The sequence below is a fragment of the Actinia tenebrosa genome, unplaced genomic scaffold (genome assembly GCF_029948245.1).
Source record: "Actinia tenebrosa isolate PJP-AT-01 unplaced genomic scaffold, QUT_ActTen_1.0 PGA_scaffold11__36_contigs__length_13525064, whole genome shotgun sequence".
NCBI classification, from domain to species: Eukaryota; Metazoa; Cnidaria; class Anthozoa; order Actiniaria; family Actiniidae; genus Actinia; species Actinia tenebrosa.
This window is the reverse complement of record NW_028292571.1, coordinates 9,707,659-9,730,024: the sequence shown is the minus strand read 5'-3', so window position 1 is coordinate 9,730,024 and position 22,366 is coordinate 9,707,659. Positions and strand designations below refer to the sequence as shown.

At 37.1% G+C, this 22,366-nt stretch overlaps 2 protein-coding genes and 1 pseudogene across 2 annotated transcripts; 1 reads left to right on the top strand and 2 right to left on the bottom strand.

Moving 5' to 3' along the window:
• Positions 1-1,949: 1,949 nt before the first annotated feature.
• LOC148912499 (uncharacterized) lies at positions 1,950-5,412 on the top strand (annotated as a pseudogene).
• A 1,766-nt stretch (positions 5,413-7,178) lies between these two features.
• On the bottom strand, positions 7,179-17,953 carry LOC116291001 (endothelin-converting enzyme 2). The gene is made up of 16 exons (XM_031698123.2): positions 16,855-17,953; positions 15,553-15,615; positions 14,461-14,664; positions 14,047-14,171; positions 13,303-13,525; positions 12,499-12,597; positions 12,338-12,415; positions 11,491-11,594; positions 10,555-10,613; positions 10,032-10,083; positions 9,472-9,539; positions 9,260-9,384; positions 8,700-8,765; positions 8,377-8,472; positions 7,872-7,948; positions 7,179-7,400 (listed from the first exon to the last, which is right to left on the bottom strand). The coding sequence occupies exons 1-16, from the start codon at positions 17,662-17,664 to the stop codon at positions 7,301-7,303; spliced, it is 2,349 nt and encodes a 782-aa protein (XP_031553983.2). The 5' UTR covers positions 17,665-17,953; the 3' UTR covers positions 7,179-7,300.
• An 889-nt stretch (positions 17,954-18,842) lies between these two features.
• On the bottom strand, positions 18,843-22,329 carry LOC116290982 (CD59 glycoprotein-like). The gene is made up of 2 exons (XM_031698102.2): positions 22,169-22,329; positions 18,843-20,327 (listed from the first exon to the last, which is right to left on the bottom strand). The coding sequence occupies exons 1-2, from the start codon at positions 22,218-22,220 to the stop codon at positions 19,948-19,950; spliced, it is 432 nt and encodes a 143-aa protein (XP_031553962.1). The 5' UTR covers positions 22,221-22,329; the 3' UTR covers positions 18,843-19,947.
• Positions 22,330-22,366: the final 37 nt, after the last annotated feature.

The following is a 22,366-nucleotide window of genomic DNA, read 5'->3' as shown; positions in this document are numbered from 1 at the left end:
ATTATTTAAGTCGGAGGGGGGAGGGGGTGGATCGGAGAAAATGTGGGGCCCTCAAATCACACACCTATTTTAATAAACTTTGTCATCGTTAGGCGATAGTCAATAGACGATAGGCGAAAAGCAATAGGAGATAGGTCAATCTCAGATCCAAGAATACCTGGAATGACTTGTGTTTCTGCTTCTTATTCTCGTCTAGAACATGAACCGTAGTGTTGAGACTGATTCAAAGTTCTTCGTATTCAACGAAAACCATTTCGATGTCGGGATGACGTATTGCCTATCGCCTTTAACAAAGACAACGTTTTTTGAAAAATAAGTGTATACCTTAGTTGATCCGGGATGGGGCTAAATGGCCAGATGCTGACACCGAGGCTAGTAAATCAGCAGCAATGATTTGAAATATGATGCAGCACATACACAAAGGGCAGTGGACTTTGCGCTTCGAACTCAATAGCGCAGCGCACTGATTCTAAAAATAGCTTAAAGATTCGGACAAACATTGCATTCTGTTTAACCGCTACGAGGATTATACGAACCGATTTTATTATTTTTACTTAAAGTTACAATAATAACCCATGTAAACTAAGATCAACTGCGATCGGCTGTGAAAATTATCTGCTGAAAGTAAACTTGTAAGTTTGTTTGTCCGAATTTCGCCTTTGTCTTCGTTTTTATGACGTCACGGTTGCGCTGCGCTATTTCAATTGCAATAGGTTAAATTTAAAACAAAAGGTTTTAAATTCTCAGGAGAATTCTTTTGTTTTGTCCTCTATATTAAGCTCCTTTGAAGTCACTTACAAGGGGTATATATTCTAGTTTCGAGTTCTCTGTTGCTCAGGTTAGCCTGGGTTTTGTACAGAATATTCATGTGTTCCAGTGAACGTCTGTGGAATAGTTAATAATAACAATAATAATACATTTATTAATGTGTCACACCGTTCCAGCTTATTACAAAATAAACTGATTAGTCAAAGTGTTGTTATCATTGAAGTTGTGCTTTCTTTACATTACCGTTGGTATTTGCGAATATTTAGACAGAAAGTCGTTTAACTTCAGTCTACATACAAACAGTGAGGGCCCGAACAATGATGTTCAATCTATCTCTGCGATGCGTGAAGATGATGTCCCTGAACGCGAATATGTCAGCTATAAAACAGCCTTTTAAATGGCAACCAAGAGAGACCTCTACAGTTTTTTGTAGATTACTGAGAGCAGAAAGCTGAAGTCATTGGATCGGAAAAGGATGTTAAAAAGCCATTAGAGAGTTTTAGATTTACGTTCACGGCAAACGTGAAACGTCAGTTGACCAGTAAAAAATTCTTTTAAATTACTGAAAAAGAATCGCAGAAAAGTCCAAGTAGTAGAAAAACAAAAGAGTTTTTGCGCTTGGTGAGAAGGTTTGTAAAAGGTAAAGTAAAATAAAGGAAAACTATGAAAATGTGGTCACGTTTGCCGTTTGCGGGGAGAAAAAAAATCAATCTAAAACTCTCTAATATCTTATCACGGTCCGGCCCGATATGATGCTTTTACTGAAGAGGAATCATTCCTCAACTGGATCGACACCTCTCTGCTTCAGGTAATCATTGTCATAACAATAACTTATAATAGCAAAAAAATTTTTATATAGCATTGCCTACCAAACATCCAGTGCTTTACAATAAGTATAAAATATTTTTTTTTAAATAGGCTATATTTACTAGCCTAGGATTTTTACCGACTAGAAGGTCCGATTACATGTTTCCAAAGCCGTTAGGTAAGCTAACCACAAAAACTATTATTATTATTATTTTACGATATACAATTTCACATAATCAGACTTTGTTCATGACAGTTCAAACCTTAATATTGCATTAAATAAAATATTGAAATACAGATTAACATAGGTTGAGTATATTGAGTTCGTCGAGTTTCAGAGCAAGCTACCGGAATGGTTTTGGAATTGCGTTTGGAGGCAGTGCAGGAAGGACGTCCCGTTGGAGCTCCTACAAAGGAGCCATATTTCTTCAATTAAAACATAATGAATCTAAACTAAACTATCCAAGCCGTAATACTTTATTCTGGAGAAGCTGGAAAGATGATAAATAACCAAGATGACCTTATTTCTGCGAATGACAGCCAAACTGAGCGTAAGCGAGGAAGACCTAGAAAACCTGTCAATGAGAAGTCAACGATCACGCAAGTGGAACCGAGAAAACGAGGTCGACCTAAAGGATCCAAAAATAAAAACCCAAGGGAAAAGCAAGCTGCATCAAATAGACTAAATTCTTCAGCAGTTGATATCTCAATTTTACAAGAAAATTCTATAGAATACGAGAACGAAATTAAATATGTATCTAGTCAACCGAATCCATCAACGAATTTGAATATTACAAACATTAATCTTCTCCCAAGAGATAACGCTGAATGGATCGATAAGATCGATAAGAATACATGTACATCTATTTCAATTAGTGATTGTTCTTCTGAAAGCGTGAGTAAGCCTGGTAATCTTCCATTATATACAAACGTTAACAAACCAACTACAATCTGCTGGGGTAAAAATTTAGAAAGCGTGGAAATTAATATTCCTACCATGGCCATACTAGAAGCTTACAACGAAATAACAACTTGGAGGAGAAATGTCTTTTTAGTTCCTTATGGAAGAACTGGTAGAGATTTTATCGATCAAATAACTTTACACATAGATGATTGGAATGCGTGCTCTGACAAACAGCATATTGCCTTAAAAGCTGCCTTTGTTCTGTTGGCTGTGGGTCTCCAAAAGCCAAATAAAAAGTCTAAAGCTAAAGAAAACCAGCGCATTCTGGCGAAACGTCTCGCACTCTGGAAGGTCGGTGAGCTCAATCAATTAATTCGCGAGGGGAGGATAATTCAAAGTCACATGAAGAAACACAAGACCACATGTCCACCTGATCGATCAAAAGTCTTTGCAAAACTTGTGATAGAAGGACAAATTAACTCAGCATTGCGCTTCTTAAATGAATCAACAAACGGAGGCATATTACCACTTACAGATGACGTCATGACTCAACTCAAGGAGAAGCATCCTGAACCACAGCCAGCGAAATTGGGATCATTGCTATTCGGCCCAATTGATGATGAGATACCCGAGTCAATTTATAGTGAGATAGACGGTGATATGATCAGACAAGCAGCCCTGAGAACTAAAGGCTCGGGTGGCCCTTCAGGTATTGACGCTAATGGCTTCAGAAGAATTCTTGCCTGTAAGTCATTCAAGCAATTCTCCTCAAAGCTTTGTGAAGCACTAGCCACAATGACAAAGATCCTCTGTACAACATATGTAGATCCCATCACCATAGAGGCATTAGTTGCAAGTCGTTTGATACCGCTTGACAAAGGTGAAGGCAGCGTAAGACCCATTGGAGTTGGAGAGGTAATCAGAAGAATCATTGGAAAGTGCGTAATGAATGTGTCAAAGGATGACGTCATCGAGACCAGTGGCTCTCTCCAATTGTGTGCAGGCCAGAGATCAGGGAATGAAGCTGCAGTTCACGCAATGAATACTATCTTTGCTGCAGATAACACAGATGCCGTACTTCTTATTGATGCATCAAATGCTTTCAACTCACTAAACAGAGCTGCTGCTTTGCACAACATCAGAATCCTTTGCCCTATTATTGCAGTTTATGCCATCAACTCGTACAGACAGTCAGCAAGATTATTCATCACAGGCGGGAAAGAACTCGTATCAGCTGAGAAAACAACACAAGGTGACCCACTGGCTATGGGTATGTACGCGTTGAGTATGCAGCCTCTTATTACAACATTGCAGGCTTTTTCTGACGCCAAGCAATGCTGGTTCGCTGATGACGCTAGTGGTGTAGGAAAAGCAGCGGATCTTAAAAAATGGTGGGACACTCTTAACCAGTACGGACCAGATCTTGGGTACTTCCCCAACGCAAAGAAGTGCTGGGTTATAGTAAAGCCACCAAAAGAAGAAATCGTCAGAGAAACTTTTAAGGATACACCTATTAATGTAACAGTGGAGGGGCACAAACATCTTGGTGCAGTTCTTGGTTCCAGATCGTTTCTAAACGAGTACGTCACGGAAAAGATTGACAACTGGGTGAACGAGATCACCAAATTAGCAGAATTTGCTCTATCACAGCCACAGGCCTGTTACGCTGCCTACACGTTTGGCTTAAAACGTCGCGTACGTACTTTCTTCGCACACTTCCAGATATCTCAGACTTACTGAAACCTTTAGAAGCTGCCATCTCCGACGTGTTTATACCCGCCATGACACAAAAAGATTGTGATGAAGATGATCGCAAGATTTTATCGCTACCGACACGATATGGAGGTATCGGTATTACTAACCCGTGTATTGACGCAAAGTATGAATTCTCATCGTCAGTCAAAGTAAGTGCCCCACTTGTGGAGAAGATTATCTCCCAGTCTCACGAGTTGCCAGATGAAATTGAAGTGAAAACAGCAAAGCAGAAATGTCACACTGAGAAAGAAAAAGCATCCAAAGATGCGTTTGAAAGCCTGAAGGAAAGTCTACCAAAGATTACAGCCAGATCCTTGGACTTAGCCGCAGAGAAAGGAGCATCAACCTGGTTAACTGTAATTCCTCTTAAGGAAATGGGATTCGACTTGAACAAGAGAGAATTTAGAGACGCTTTACGTCTCCGTTATAATTGGTCTTTCAGAGACATTCCATCAAAGTGTGTATGTGGTGAAGATTTCTCGGTCGATCACGCAATGATATGTAAACGTGGTGGATTCGTAATTCAACGTCACAACGAATTACGCAATCTGGAGGCTGAGCTTCTTAGCACAGTATGCAACGACGTAGAGATTGAGCCCTTGTTACAATCAATCTCAGATGAGAAACTAAGCAAAGGAGCAAACAAAGCTGCAGACGCAAGACTTGACATCCATGCACGAGGTTTCTGGGAGAAGCAACGTTCTGCCTTTTTTGACGTAAGGGTTTGTCACCCAAATGCAGATACGTACAAAGATCTAGATCTACCCAAAATCTACAAGCTACATGAAAATGACAAGAAGCGGAAATACACCGAAAGAGTAAACGAAATCGAACATGGAACATTTACTCCCCTTGTCTTTTGTACAACAGGAGGTATGAGTAAAGAATGCAAAACATATCACAGCAGGCTTGCTGAACTGATAGCCCGAAAGAAAGGTGAAGAGTACCACAAAACAATGGCATGGATTAGGGCCAAGACTTGTTTTTCTCTGTTAAGATCTGCACTTGTATGTCTACGAGGCTCAAGGACTATAAAAAGAACTTATAATGATATAAACAACATAGACTTAGACATTCAGGTTGCTGAAAGCGCCATTTTATAAATTTAGATTTTTAGCTTATTAACGTAGATTTTTAGATAAAGATACATAGTTATATATTTAATATATATTTCAATTTTCCTTATTAGTCAGTTTTTTCATCTTATAATTCCTTCTTCTTTGTAAGTATTATATATTAACATATTCATATTTAAATAATGGACAAATTCTATTCGTTTTTTACAATCTTGAAAAAATGTATAAATATTTAAAAATTATTAATTATTGATTAGAGATTATTGTTATTATTAATTATTGATTAAAGACTATATATTTTTAGGTTGAGTATATTACTGTATGGTTTATTATCCATATATTATACTGAGATAAAAAGATATAACTAGCTAAAAACTAGTGTGAGCTGCGTTGGTGTTTCTAATGAAACAGTAATGATAAAAAGGTAAATTATACACCGTGAAAAGATGAAAAAACTAACTGACGTTTCGGACGCTAGTCCTTCGTCGGAGTAGAATTATATATATTATACTACTTATTCTTGATATTTTTATTTATTTACAGTAAAAACCCGCGTATAAGAACCTAAAATTTAAGAACCTGTTAGGCTAAAATTTCATTTTTAAGCACCCTTCACATAAGAACCATTTTAGGCTAAAATCCTAAAACAGGTTCTTATTTAAAAAAAAAATTAGAATCAATCTTTTCAAAAATATATTTACAGCACAGTCTGTACACAACAATGCTATAAACACTATAACTGTACATGGTTACTGTAAAGAACATGTCCTCTTTGAATAAAAAAATCCAACTTAAAATGAAACTGAGCTGAACCTTTGATTACCTAAGCCTCCAACAATACTGTAATTGGACATACAGTATTCAAAAATACTACTTTATTTCTTGAACAAAAGTTAAGAACCTAATTAAGAACCTAGTTAGCCTAATTTAACACTAATTACCATTTATGTAAGAACCTGTTTAGGCTAACTTGAAAAAACCTAGGTTCTTATACGCGGGTTTTTACTGTAATTGCTTATTACCGGAAGTGACGTCTATTGATAGCAACCTATATAATCTTTATTAAATTGTATCTTAGAAAGTGTTAATTATAAGCTGCATTCATGGATTATCTAGTCAGGACACTCTTCTGATAATGTCTAGATAATGAGCTAAAAATTTATTTGAAATTTCTATCCTTCTCATCTTATCTGTTGTCTAGATGACGATGATTACATTTTCCTTCTTTTTTTTTTGACAGTTTTGAAAGCTCTGCATAGATTTCTTAGAGGAATTGTTGTTGGGGACAAAACCGAATCTAGGCCGTCTTTTTTATGCAAAAGAATCCATTGTTTTGTCACCCAGAACAATTCCTCTCGGGACTCAGTGCAAAGGGTCTATAGACGCCTTTCATGTGACATCGAATGAGCTCAATTTGGAGGACAAAACAAAAGAATTAAGCAATCAATCAATCAATCGATCTCCTGAAAATTGGAAACCTTTTGCTATGTCCTCCAAATTGAGCTGCATTCCGACGTATTGCAAATGTCTATTTTTAATTGCTATATTTCACTACGACGTCACATCAAAACAATCTATTGTTTAAACGCAAAGGATCATGGTCGTCGGACGGGGTCAAATCAACGCAAATTCACCGAAAATTGTTGTAAAACCCGTATCAATCCACGAAGAGAAGTAGAATAGCCAGCAAACGCTTAAAATATTTTTTAGTACATATTAACACATATTATATCTGAAAACCAGACCATTTTATAGATTAAACTGTTTCCCTAGGAGCAAATTTTGTTGGATTTTCTATTGGATTTGGCGATTCTGTCCCTCACATAAACAAGCAGTGAAACATATTCAAACTTGCCAGACTTAAATACTAATCTTGATATATTTTCTTTAATGACCATTTTTTGCCTAGTTATAGATGCAATTTCAAAACTCGCTCCTGTCTTTTGCTCTTAGATGATCACGTGTTTTATATACTCTTCACCAGCCCTCTTCACCATACGGCGCACTTTTGTTGCGCGCTCATGGGACTGTTCAAAGGACAATCAAATGCTTTGGAGAATTCCTGGGAATTGGATAGTGCTGCTTGAACCCTGCGAAGAACAAAACGAACGTCTCGCTTAAGATTGAAAGCTTATAAATCTCGCTATATGATAGGTTGAGAGCACCTGCATTATGGGAGCACGCAGCACGCGCGAGCGCTTCCTGTTGAAGAAATAGAAAACGCACACGCGGGCTGTGTGCAGTTATCAGCACGCGGGGGATCTGGCTGAACACTCGGCGAGAGAAGTGACCAATTCCCAAGTATTTTTTAACTGCACACAGAAGAGCAAGCAAGTTTTTTATTTATCTTATAAAATATAAGTTATAATAACCGTTATTTTAGATAGGAATGGCACAAATGAAAGTGCGTGCGCGTGCTGTGTGCTCTGATAAAACACACGCTCCCAATCAATCACGTGCTTGCTGTGCTGTGTGCAATCTGTCTGTCTGTCTGTCTGTCTGTCTGTCTGTCTGTCTGTCTGTCTGTCTGTCTGTCGGTCTGTCTGTGGCTTGCCGCGTACCTTGTTTTTTCTGGGCTGTGTACATCAGTTAGAAGCGCATTTTCCACGTTGTCGCCTCTTGAAGCAGAACACCAAGCCTAAAACACACACAACATGAAAATATAGTATTACTCGGGCTACCACATATCGTGACATGTTCAGCACATCCAGCCCGTTTCCTCGGGCTACCTCGTAAAGTATACAGTCTTTTGAAAAAAACGTAACGTTGTCGCTGGCCAGCTCCGCGAATACGCGTCTAGCAAGAAAACAAACAAATAGCTACTTCTTCAGTTTTCATGCCGAGGACTTGTGTTATCCAAACCGCTCGCCAGATGATCTTCACTGAATGCTTGAGGCATGGCTTATCAAAATAAACAAATCGCGAACTCTGAAGACGTGGCCGTAATGATATATGCAGCTAAATACTTTAGAGATTTCTACCCATACTCCTTTTAGGTCAAGTCGCGTGGTCGCGAAGCCGGTCAGCGACAACGTTTATTAAAAAAAAAAGTATATTGTAACAAACCTGCGCAAATCCAAGAAAGAAAAGCTGATCAGTTGTCAGGTTGAGCCCAGGAAGCTTTCTCTCGTTGCCATGGTTTTCGCTCCAACGTTGATACGCCTTTAAGCAAACCAGAGAAACAATGCAATAGACCTTTTAGCTTTGTCGTAATTTACCTTTTCAGACCACGTGTCATTCCCTAGAGTATCATTTCTTTGTTTAACGGTTGCACTTGAGAAGACACATGAATATAGATACAACTCAAACAAAGAATCTTATTCTCAAGAGAATGACACGAGGTACTGAATCCGAAATGGGAAAATTTTACGTCCAAGGTAAAGACGTACCTTGTAAGCGAGTCTCAAGCCGCCATTGTCTGCAATATTTTCCGCTAGTGTTTGAAGCCCATCGACCTGAAACACAAAGTGATCAATCAACCTGAATATGCTTAGCTCTTTTAGTAACGAAACAAAACGACAATCAAATATAGATTCAGGGGTAGTTTATAGAGCGGTTTTCGTATGAGTGAGAAACGTACCGTACTGAGTTACAGCACGTACACGGTACGACATGCCGTAACATTGAAATGGCTTCCCATGAGAATTGTTATCGTATGAGTGGGAAACATACGGTACAGTACTGACTTACAGCAGCACGTACAGGGTACGACATACCGTAACATAAAAATAGCTTCCCATGAGAATGGTTATCGTATGAGTGGGAAACGTACGGTACTGACTTACAGCACGTACAGGGTACGACATGCCGTAACATTGAAATGGCTTCCCATTGTCTTCCAGTAATCCACAGCTCTTATAGCTACGGTTACAGTAAGATACGGTACGAATTTACCATATCCTTTACCAGCCCGTACGAAAACAACTCTATGGATATAGTTATTAATTACATGTTTGCCGTTGACAGTGTAGTTTCCATACTGCTTCACCATACACATCGAAAGATTTTGAAAGGAAACCGATGACTCGTTTTTCCACCACGCGGCGAGATTCCCATCCTTGTCAAATTTCTGACCTAATGAGAATATAGTTGCATTAGACTGTTAATCATTAAAATATTAGCAATATATAATAGTTTAATATTAAGCTCAGCTCCAATTACCTTTATTATCAAATCCATGTGTTAACTCATGTCCCATGATGACTCCTATTGCGCCATAATTGACAGCTCTACATTATCAACACAAAAATTCAGGATCATAAAGTTACTATTGGTTAAATAGACTAGGGTTTAATAACCCTTTTTGGCTTCGACTAGACCCTCCCTGCTTATACATCGTTTGTTTTTTTTTTTTCATTTCAGACCATGTGTCATTCCCTAGAGTATCATTTTTTAGTGAGCATAATCCGAGAAGGTAACTTCGTCTGACGTTCGTAAGCAAATGACGTAACACGATTAGTAATCGTTTAAAAATGGACCTGCTAACATCCTAGTCAGTAGTGAGTGAGTGAGTGAGTGCCCCCCTCCCCCCCCCCCCCCCCATCCTCCCCAACCCCCCTAAAAATATTTTGACTTCGGCACCAAAATTTAATTAATTGATGTGGAATTCCTGTGAATTTGGCAGAAAAATGGTACAATGCCCCTCCTATAATCAAGAGCTCGCTACGTCACTGCATGCTGCGACGGAGACTATCGGGACACTGGTATCCCATAATACTTACTGTGGGAAGTCAGAATCGAAAAAAGGGCGCTGGAGGATACCTGATGGGAAAGCTGTAGACAAAACGATCCAATTAGTTACCCCTTCACAGGATGAATAAACCAAAATGACACTGAAGTAATATACATCCCCCCCCCCCCTCCCTCTGTTGTTTTAAGTCCGCTAGGCTTTTGTTAAACAATCACCAACCAACACCAAGCTTTCTTTAGTAACATGAATAGTTGATCTTTGGTTCCAAGAACGTTTTACATACACGCTTCATACGCGGACTATCCTTTATCATTGGACATCATTACACCTCATAGTATCATCACACATTTTTTGTCAAAGAGTGTAGTTTGTCCTTAGCCTTGGCTGTCGTATCACACCGCGGGACAACCACAACAGAAGGATCCAACGACCCAAGATCGAATTAGAATTTTGAGAAGGGAGGAAAATCCCGATTAGCACATCACTTTTGCCGAGCTACAAGCGGAATCTTTAACTAAGTTTATTATGACTATTAATATAAAGGAGAAGTTTACCGATGTAGTTGTTTGGAATATTGTAATAAGCATTGACTTCATTTGGCGTCATGTGCCATCTGTGGAAATAAGTAGATGAAATATTGCATCAAATAAAAAAAGAAGCGTTGAACAACATTTTTTGTCGTTCGCGCGGGATCCCTGTGTTTTTTGGGCTTCCTTTGTCAAAGCCAGGTTTCTGCAAGATGGCGGGTAATTTGAAATGTTCATCGCTGAGTATCTGCAAAATTTCATTCAAATGTTCAACGTATTAAAGCTTTAATTGCAGAAGAATGGCCAAAAAAGAATCTACTTCCACTTCCAATCAAGGTAATCTTATCAAATTACCAATTATAGATAAAACTAACTGTAAAATTGTCATAATATAGCCGAATCCAAAATAACAATATTCCACATAGGAATTAATTGTTTAAATTGTTTTTGAAAATAACTATTTTAGTATAAGGTAATATCTTACTTTCAGTCTATACCTTCATTGTAGTGAAATATTTACACTAAAAGATAATCTATTCAGTCCTATTTGTTTTGTTGTTTTTATGTTTAATCTACATCTACATCTACATTTATTCAAGGCCATCAAAGGGGGTACCCATCACAGATAAACTGTGACAATAAATCTATATACAAAATAGATATTAATTAAATGAATATTAAAATATAAAAATGATAGCAACCAATATAAAAAGAATGCTAAGATATAAGAATGCTAAAATAAACATGAAAAACAAAAACAAAACAAAAACAAAACAAACAATAACAATAACAAAAACAAACAAAAAAATTCAAAAAACAAAACAAAAAAACCTTTCTTGCAATTAATTAGGTGTATACAGTTGCTGGGTCTGCGAATGAGAAATATATATGGGAAGAGTTTGATATGAAGGCAAAGAAACACAAAAGAAAGGTAAGATAACAAAAGAAATTCAGTATTCTTACTCTTTTCTATCGACGGGTTTTCCACGTCTTTCCATTGATTGTTGATGGTAGAATCGTCTTGCGTTCAAGTAATTCTCGAAGCTATTATTCGATGAGACATGTAACTGAGAAATTAAGGTTTAGTGGCTCAATAAAAGGAATTGCTGGTTTTCAATTATTCCTAAGGGAGTGAAATAACAAAAGACACGGCGGCCATGTTGGATGATACAACAAAATAATTCATTGACAATTCTTTCGTTAAATTCATCCAACATGGCGACTATGACGTCATGTGCAAACGAAGAATAGAGAGATATTAAGAATAGTAGACATATCAGACACCATAAGTCGAGCATATAAATATAATAGAATAGGCTAGACTTTTATTGATCAGGACACGTTTGAATCTTTAAACTAAGTGAGCAATGCAACTCAAATTATTACAAAAATATTCAAAAAAGCTCTAGCTCCTCTTTTACTTTCTCAATTGATGCTTGGGGTCACTGTAGTAACAAAACCACAGGTAGTCCGCCAAAGAAACGAACGAGAAACCACAGGGTAAAGAAATACGGCTGCTTAGTATGCTTGGTTATGATGATGACCGAAAGGGTTTCTGTTGTTTTTATCGTTTTGAGTGCAAAATGAAAACACACCGACTTTATTTTTGAGGAGAGCTGATCACCCATCACCTTCATCATCATCACCATTACCACCATCATCATCATCATCATCATCCTCACCATCACCACCATCAACATCATCATATCATCTTCATTCTCAGTCTACAATATGTATAATAATAAAACAATTTTTGAATTTTTCGCACGACATGTTAAAAATGTAGTTGCTTTGCTAGGTGTTTACTCACATTATCATAGTACTGGTCTAGTTTGTTAAGGTCCTCAATCCATTCAGGGTAACCTATCATATTGAACACTGCATCGACCTGAGGATCAGCAAAACCACAACGAACATGATGAATATAGAATATTATATGGTAGTGAATTCATGTTTATCACCAGTAATTACCTTTTCTTTTGCAAGTCGTTTTGTTTCTTCATCCATCCATTTTACATCGTGAAGATTCTCAATGAAAGCCTCTTTGATGTTGGTTATCATGTCTTCTGCCTGCGCGCGTCCACAATCAAGATATTATCATTATTTCAAACATTCATAGATTAATAATTTTAAACACTCTTTTTAGATAAAGGCTTTTAACAGTTTTTCTTGACACCGGATATAAAGGGTCATCTTATAGCTTGTTTTTATTTTGTTTTTTGTTTTTTTCGTATTACGATAAGTGAAATGAGAGGTTGATTTTATTTATGACTAAGTGTATACGTCGAGGCAATTTTTACATAAATAAGTTTAAAATTTAAGGCCTAAAATTCGAAAGCTTATGAGCAAGGTGCGTTGAAATCGCTTCAAACATGTTTGGCTCATTGGAAATATATTTTTTAAACACTTAACCTAAGAAAAATGATAGTGATCACTTGGTTGAAACTTTTTTTGATGAGCTACACCAAAAATATTGGAAACTGTTTTGGGGGATGAGGGTACGTCGACGCCATTACCATATTTGAAAAGAAAAAACTTTGGGGGGGGGGGGGGGGGGATGGGGGCACCCAGTACCTATCTACCTTTTTGGGGGGGAAAAGGAGTCTCTACTGTGGACAATTATTTTGTCTTCTTCCCTCATTTAAATCTTTATTTACGAAGATAACATAATTAAACTTTCAGTTATCTAACCAATGACCTTATACATAAGATCTGCCTTATCATACTGGAGGAAATACAATACGCTATTATAACTCTTCGTGTCACGTGACTAACCTTCGTTTTTACTTGTTTCCCATCATGTTTCTTGATATAAAGGTAACCCGTAGCAAAGCCCAGCACAGAGTTGGTTTTAGTGACACATGATTTCCATACTGGTGCCCCGCCCTCTATACCTTGTTCTATTTTTAGAAACTCTAGAGCGGCGTCCTTATAAGGCTTGGACAGTTCGCTAAGTAAAGGCTTGATTAGATGCCATACCATGTAGTTCGCTAGTATTCTAAAGGAAAAATAATGATAATGTTTATCTTAATGAATAACTGTTATAAATTAGTGTTAAGGGTGGATAGCGCTATGTATCCGACGAATAGGTCTCATCCAGTGAAGAAATTTATTGGACAACAGCATCACTTTATTATATCAACCAGGTAAGGATTTATCCGTTGGATAGCGCTATTCATCCTTCGTACAACCGCGACCTGATTGGTTGGGAGCGCGTGCTTTCAGTGTTGCAATTCGTCTACTCTAATGTTATAAATGAAATTAACTTGTTTGCTGCACTGTGTGCAGTTATAAAGCATTATACAGCATATTACTGTTAGATACCGTCTGTCTGTCCTGATTGCTAGTCTCTATATACACCACTGTTACGTACCGTCTGTCTGTCCTGATTCAGAGTCTCTATATACACCACTGTTACGTACCGTCTGTCTGTCCTGATTACTAGTCTCTATATACACCACTGTTACGTACCGTATGTCTGTCCTGATTACTATCTCTATATACACCACTGTTACGTACCGTCTGTCTGTCCTGATCACCAACTCTGACATGTTCTTGAGAAACGTAGGAGTATAGACCACAACAGGTTCATCGTGGCCAACAGGAATACTAAAGATGTTGTTCATATAATCCATCCATGGGATCTAGAAAACAGTACGAACATCGTCAGTAACACTTTACTTTGGGCACAGTGGTTTTAAATTCCAGATCACGTGGCATTTCTTAGCCCGCGTCACATTCGGAATTTTCTTCGGTATTTACGAAGAAAATTCCGGATGTGACGCAGGCTAGGCATTTCTTTGAGAATAAGATTCTTTGTTTGAGTTGTATCCATATTCATGTGTCTTCTCATGTGCAACCAGTCAATTAAGGATGCAAAGGGCGTGTCACCATGCAAATCGTCCTTTTTGTTGTGCAATGCACGATACTTACCGCTGGCGCGAGCTGTTGTAAATCTTCCACTGTCATCCTGTGATAGATCGCTTCAGAGTCACGTAGCTTCTCCTTTGCTTCGTAAATCTCTGCTAGTCTTTTCTCAAACTCGTAGACTTCGTCCATCTGTATTTTAGTTGTGTTTACATCTCCTCCAAGTAAATGACCAATCTTAATCATCAACGTCTTGTATGCACTGACCACCTGTTAGATTTTAGTTGTAAAGAGTTACTTACACGAAGATAGGGTGGCCCTACTTATAGACAGGCTTACGAGGGAATCAAGGGTGGAGGAGCGTTAGTGCACTCGCCTTTCAACTCTGGGGCTCCGAGTTCGATTCCCAGACCTGGCATTATATGTAAGTAGAGTTTGTTAGGTCTCTCTTTCTTGCTGGGAGGGTTATCAGTGAACATTTCAGTGAACTATTGTGGAGTGTCAAACCTTTTATTGACGCAAGCTGTTTTTTCTTGTTATCTTAATAGGAGAGTCATACATTTGTCACTGAGCGAAAAGGGAGGAGCCTCCCCCCTCCTTCCCCCCACCCCCACCCCCACCTATGAAAAAACGTACAGGCTTCCTTAATCAAAGCTAAGTGTACTCAAGATGAAATTGTTTTCAATAACGAGCAATTATGGAAAAAGCGCCAAAAACTAGACCTTCGTATGAGTTTTCACTATCCCAATTTTTGTTTTGGGTTAACACTCAAAACCTTTTTAAACAGTTAGAAACTGATGTACTATGATAAAATGCCTATTTGAAGCGGTATTTTCAATTGTACAAAGATGTTTTATTGCATTTGTGTTAGAATGTAGCTTTGTCATGCTTTTTTATAGAAAGTATATGGGAAATAAGCAAATGAAGGCCTAAACCTCATTTTCGATTCAAATTTTTGCTTTGGGTTAACACTTTGATTCCACTTTCATTGGTCATCTCCACTTCCAAACAAGTTAAACTTTCTGAATAACAAGATTTTAGCCTTGTACAACAGCCTTTCTTCAAGAAAATAGTTTTTGGCGCTCACCGCTTGAATACGAAAAGAATTTTCTCTTAATGTAACTAGATATTAACGGGCCTGGTGAAGTGGTTACTCACTGGGTCAGATTGATTTCTGAAGTAGTAATCTCTGTCAGACATCGTAATGCCAGCTTGCTGAATCTAACGATAGAATAGAAGAAGATAAAGTAAGATAGGACATTAGGTATAAGTATGGCAAATATTAGAGTTGAACACGCTATCCAGCAGTCTCTAAATGAGAATGCACAGAATCGAAAAATTTGGCACCGACGAGTTAGTAACTGAGGTTTCGTTTACACGGTACCGGACGAATTTTTTACCGTCAAAAAGTTGTACGTTTAGGGGTTTCGTTCTCAAGGGACTGGGCTATCTGTTCAAAAATTCGCACACGCCTAGCAGTGCAAATCTGTTGGGACCTAAAAAATTGATCGGCTTTGTTATGAACACCTCGTCTGGATACCTTTTCGTGCGCAGAGCCGTAAAAAGTATGCTTTGCGCATTTTGACATTTAATCGAATGTTAAATGCCTTCACTTTATAACTCGTTAAAATAAATTCCCGGTGACTGCCTTCGGCCATCTTGAATTATTCGGTCCAAATGTCTCAGTTCCATGCATTCTCATGGAGAGTCTGCTGAAGAGCGGGCTCAACTTATAAATACACGACTTTCATAACTGGCTGCTGCTAATTTGCATAAAAATTAAAAATCAAAGTTTTTGGAGTGAAAAGCCTTTTAAATCATTGATCTTGTTAATTTAGATAAGGCGTGTGAGTTTCTACTTAAATTAATAAATCCTTTACAAGATGTGTCAGCATTTGAAGTTTTGAAAATGCACCAAAACGAGGCCACCAAGGCTTCCAGTGATAAATACATACAAAACTCTCTATTTTCGTTCTTTCATAACTTCTTTGGTATGCAGTCAAATTCTACAAAATTTTCTGGAAATAGTTTTCGTGAAGTATTTTCTCAGATAGCACTAATGGTTTCTGGTAAAGAGGCTTCATTTTCTCTCTCTGAAAAAACTGAGTTATGAAAGTCGATCTATATTTATATATCCACTAGGGCGTAATGCTTCGCCCAATTCAGACCACGTGTAGCTATCTTTAGAATAAGATTCTTTGTTTGAGTTGTATCCATATTTATGTGCCTTTTTACGTGCAACCTTTAAACAAAGAAATGATACTTTAGGGAATGACACGTGGTCTGAAATGGGAAACCAGTAGAGTAGGTCTATTAATACAATACATGAGGGTGAATACTAGCTCAAGTATTATGTTCTTTGAAGTTGGGCAAAACGTAATACGCTAAATGTATGTGGGTTTGCTGAGCCATGGTCCAACTTTAGTCAGCCCCAACTACATCATATGTAAGATAACTTACCTGTATAATATTCAGACTGGAATTCTTATCGTCAGGCGCTACAAACATGTAAAACAAAGGTGTACTCTGCAACTTGTGCATCATACTTAGCGCCTGCTCGAAATTCCATGACTCCGCTGTCCATGAATTTCCTCCGGTTAATTGACAAGACCCCATCTCCCGAATAAGGCTCGTGATTGGTTGGCTGCCATTTTGATTGACATTTTTCAAACAAGCTGTATAATAGTCCTTGACCTTTTGGACAGCCTTTGAGCTTTCGTTCAAGTTTAGACCTCGGCCATCAAAAATCTTCTTTAAGCTTATAATGTTTTTTTGAGAAGCTTCGTGAAAAGAAGTAACTTTAGTCTGCTCATTAGGAACCAAAACATCTTCTAACCACTGTCCACATGAATACTTGTAGAAATCCTTGCAAGGCTCTACTCGTTCATCCATTTTCCTCATTATGCTATAAGCAGCTGATATACAGCTTTTTGATTCACAGACAGCTGGTTTAGGTTGTTCGAGTACTTTAATACTAACTTGATGGTTATTAGCTATCATTATTGAAACAAGAGTTATTGTAATGATAATTACAACTGTCAAAGCAGCAATAAGGCATCGTTCATAGAAGCTACATCGACTACGGTGTCTTTTTCTCGCCGAAGCAGCATAATCTCTCTCAAGTTGTGCCAACCATTCATCGTCACTCTCATCACTTGCACTATGTGCTGCTATTTTTCTTTTTTCGTTGCTTACATGTCCGGTAGATTCGCTTGTCTCAAATTGTCGTAGTTTCGTCCAACGAACATCAGTTGACCAGGTCGAAAACATGGTTGAATGTAAAAATCTTGTTAACCGATCCAGGATTTCGGTCGAATACTTTATAAATGAGAAATCTATTTTTCTCTTGATATCGTCTTTTTTATTTTTCCCCCCTCAAATTCTACCTTGGATTTTCATTCCTTTGTGTTCGTGTCTTTAACGAGGGAGAAAAATCGATGTTCCGTTGATATTGAGCTTGTTTTAACGACTTTGATTGCTCGTATATGTACCTTCCTCGTAAGAATAGCTTCTGCTCGTACGACGGATAAAAACCTTCTTCTAAGCCTGCATTTATACGATCACAAATAGTTTAATCATAAATCTTGCAAAAACGCAATGAATAGGGATAAACCAGAATTACCTGTTTATAACCGGTATTCTTCTATTCTTCCACCTGCTATTTGACTGGTTGTGTAAAACCACAGGAAGCCCGTCTTCTCATTTTCAGTGACTGCAGGTACTTATGACAGTTGTAATGGGGTCAGTTGTTCTTGATTTCAAAAGTTTAGATTAGTAGGGGAGGGGAGGGACGGGAATGTGTAAAGAACTTACCTCCTCGACTCCACATAGTTACCGTTGCTATGTCCAACAAACTCTTCAAATTAACCAGAATATTTCAGAATTTTAAATTCCAATCTCGGAAAATTGATTGTAAATCATTTTAATTGTTTAGCGCGTCCTGTTAAAATAAGATATATCGCCTCGCAATCCTTGTAATACATTAAAAAAAAGATAGCGTGTGTAGTTGTTTGTGTGAGAAGAAATTCATCATTCCATTGGGAAATCTGCTTCAACGGTGATTGGTTCACTAATAGTCTGAGGGGGAACCACGAATCTTCCTGCCGACACTAGTGAAAAACGTTTGCGCATGCGTGCATTTTAGCACGTTTTCTAAGAATTGTGAAGAGTTTGAGCGAGAAAATAAATGTTTGTTTTCTCCAAGTATACAAAAAAGTTCGAGAGTATACTTTTGTCAGACCAAGATACTGTATTAACAAACACAATATGAAAGTATTAGCCTTAAGTTTTAGGCATGGACACTAAGTTTTGGCATTTTGTGAAGTCCAATTTATCAGGCATGTTTGAAAGTCAAATTTACTTATGTTTTGACTAATTTGATAGTAATAAGTTTATTTCTGTTGAACAAGGAATGCTATGTTTTCATCAGGTGAAAAGACTAAGACATGAGTTCACATATTTATTGAGTGCAAGCAAGCTTCATTTATTAATTATTCAGAATACACTGCTTATAATATGTTCAGGATAAGCCATCTATTAGCTAGTTCAATAGAGTCCTCAAGTATGACGTCAAGTTGCCTAGCGACGAAAATTTTCGGCTCTAAACAAACTCCGTTCAAGATGGCGTCCATAACGTGACACGTCTTATGATGATCTTTTATCCTTTGTATTGCTAGGATTTTAAAATTATTTCTGTCAAAAGGAGAATTATGTTCAATTAGAAAACCGAAACGTCCAATGTTTTACAACATTTTTAGCCAGAATTATTTATTTTAAGATCTAAATAAGTATAATCTTCTTAGCAAGTACGTACACGTAAAAATAAATTGTTGTTAAATATATCCATGAAAAAGTTAACTAACAAAATAGTACAAATTAAGGTAAGGTTTTGTAGATCTACGGCCTGCTGAGCATATACTTAGACTTTATTAATTTGTGTAAATTTGTGCAATTTCTTACAAAGTTTGTCACGGATACATATGGCATGCGCTCTAGGAAACCTTAATTATCGTGTTAATTTTCAAAATGTCTTTTTTTTTTTCTTCCTTGAAATACACTCATTTCAATAAAGTTAGTCACCTGAAAAGCTACAAAGCTGAGACCTACAAGGATTATGGGTAGATACATTTTACATGTTTCAACCGCTTTAATAACTATTGAGGAATATTAGATCCTTTACCAGTTACAGTCTCACCTCTTCTGAGCATCCTCAAGTTGCAAATCGTATTAAAAGCTTTACTTGTTTGATATTTAAAAAATTCTCATGATCCTCAGTGATCTCAGCTTTCTAGTTTTTTTTTGTGACTAACTTTATTGAAATAAGTGTATATAAAATGTCAGCTAAATGATGAAGCGTCCCTTAAAGTAGCCCCCTATTATGCAACTCATTTCTATATCTACTGAAAAATGAATAGACCCCTTGCAGTACGTCTGAATACAGCTCAATTTGGAGGACATAACAATAGGTTTCCAATCCTCATGAGATTGCAATTCTTTGTTTTTGTTTTGTCATTGGGCTGCTTTGACGTCACATGCAAGGGGTCTTTGAGTATCTTATAAAACGCTCATAAGAATGGTCACCATGGTGACAGCAAACAGCGTCTTGGATGTGATTGGCTGGAAGGCAGTGTTAGGGGTGGTAGGAGAGTTAATAACCGCTGGTTGTCTGGTAGGTTTTGGGGCGGCTTTGGTGGGCGGAGCCATGGTTGGGCCATCTTCATTACAAAGATCAGTCTGACAGCATTTCATCACACACAAATTATTCTCTTCACAAGTATTGGCTGTGCCGTTACATGTGGTATTCTTTTCACATCCTCGTTTTATACTGGCACCGTATTTACTGAAGGTGTAGAAACAAGTATCGTGCTGACCTGAGCAGTTCGTCACTGTACAGTTTTGTTCTTTATCGCAATGGTAACATTGGAGCGAAAAACCTATAAAATTAAAATATCTAGTGTTTACTGGGGTTTTCGATAATCTGCGAATTCGGTATTTACAATCTCATCTTGCGAGCTGCACATTGAATTGGTTTTTCGCTGCTGTCAATCAAAAATAATCAGTCAGTACCTTCTTTGTTCTTGACTGGTGGCAGGGAAAAAACAATTTCACGACAAGCCGTTGAATTATCTGAGTTGGCAGAATTTATTATTCTGTCCTGGGAGTTTTGGAGTTAAATTATAAAATGTCATCATTGAGGGGCTGAAATCAGACAGATTATTCATAGGCCGCTCGAATATACTCTTATTTCTCAATTGACACGGTTTTCTTTGTTATTCACAAGGCTTTATTTTTGCTATAGCCCTCATTATAAATGTGAGGTCAATATATAGTTATTAACCCAGTTAATAGAGAGTTTTAGATTGACGTTCACGGCAAACGTGAAACGTCATTTGACCAGTAAAAAATTCTTTTAAATGACTGAAAAAGAATCGCAAAAAAGTCCAAGTAGTAGAAAAACAAAAGAGTATTTGCGCTTGGTGAGAAGGTTTTTTAAATAGTAAAGTAAAATAAAGGAAAACTATGAAAACGTGGTCACGTTTGCCGTTTGCGGGGAGAAAAAAAACTCTAAAACTCTCTAATAACTATATATAGACTTCGCATTTATAATGAGCAACATTTGATAGAAAACCTTCTCAATTGACAAATAAAATACTTAATTACCTCGAACGTCGGCAATAAGCCTTAACTCTTACTTAAAAAAACAACCACGCCCTATTTTTAATATTTGATGGAGGGTTTGAATTTTGATGGAAAACCTGTCCCGTGTTTTGAATTCAGCATTGATACTAACAGGGGAGAGCGGGGCTGAATTCAAAACCCGGGACAGGTTTTCAATCGAAATTCAAACCCTCCATCAAACATTAAAAATAGGGCTTGGTTGGTTTTTAAACCAGTTTTAAACGGATTTGCAAACCCTCTCCCTAACGTTTTAACCTTTACACAACACACTTTATATTCTTTTCTCTTTAGTTAAAATGCTATACAAGAAATAAATCTAGATAGTCTGTTCATCGACCCAAACTTTGTTTAATCTATACTGAATAATCGATCTTCATTTGTATTACTGTGGTTTAGATGTTAAGATTTGTAAAACTGTGAAGTTTGAAAAAAATAAGCTCAAAACTCGCGAAGAAATGAATTTTGAAAAATCGAAATTTTGTATGAAAAACATTTGATGTTAGGGATTTATTAATTTATTATTATTATTATTATAAGAAATATATATTTACAAGATCATAATTTGTTAAGAACTAATCACAGTGTAGATTATTTGTAAAAAAATTCAAATATTGATACTAAATAGATAATATTCTTTAAAAAAATCCCTAAAAAACACAGACTATAAACATCACGATAATAATGGTATTAAAAGTCCTAGTCCTAAGTCAGTTTCTTGTACATTTGATCTTGAACATTACTGTTCTAGAACACCTGAGACAGAGTAAGGCAAATCTCACTAAAGCGAAAGGCACTCTGGAGCGTATCCAGGAGATTGTGTTGGCATAGTTCTCTCCTTTCTTTGCTGCTATTAATTGTTAGGGAGTACACTAAGAAGCCTACCTACAAACTCACAAAATCAATTCACACTTTTCAAAAAACATATTCGCGAGATTTGAACTTATTACCTTCAAACTTCACCATTTCTTGCATGCCTCTTTCATCCATCTATTTTTCTGTTTTTGCTAATTTTAAAATATCTTTTAAAAAAGCTTATTGTTTTAATCTTTACTTATAGACTAGCAAGATTATATCATCTATGATCGTATGTACGTACCTGAAGGAATGACTGCAACGAGAAATACCAAGGTAAGAAAAACGTACTGCATGTTGACTCAGTTTAAAACTATTTCCAAGGTAAGGTTGCTACTAGTTATATCCTTGCCGAAGGATTAGCAATTATGGTAATTTTTCTACCTTGCGTCCCAATATTCAACATCATTCATTAATAGTATATTTAAAAGTTAATTAGTTG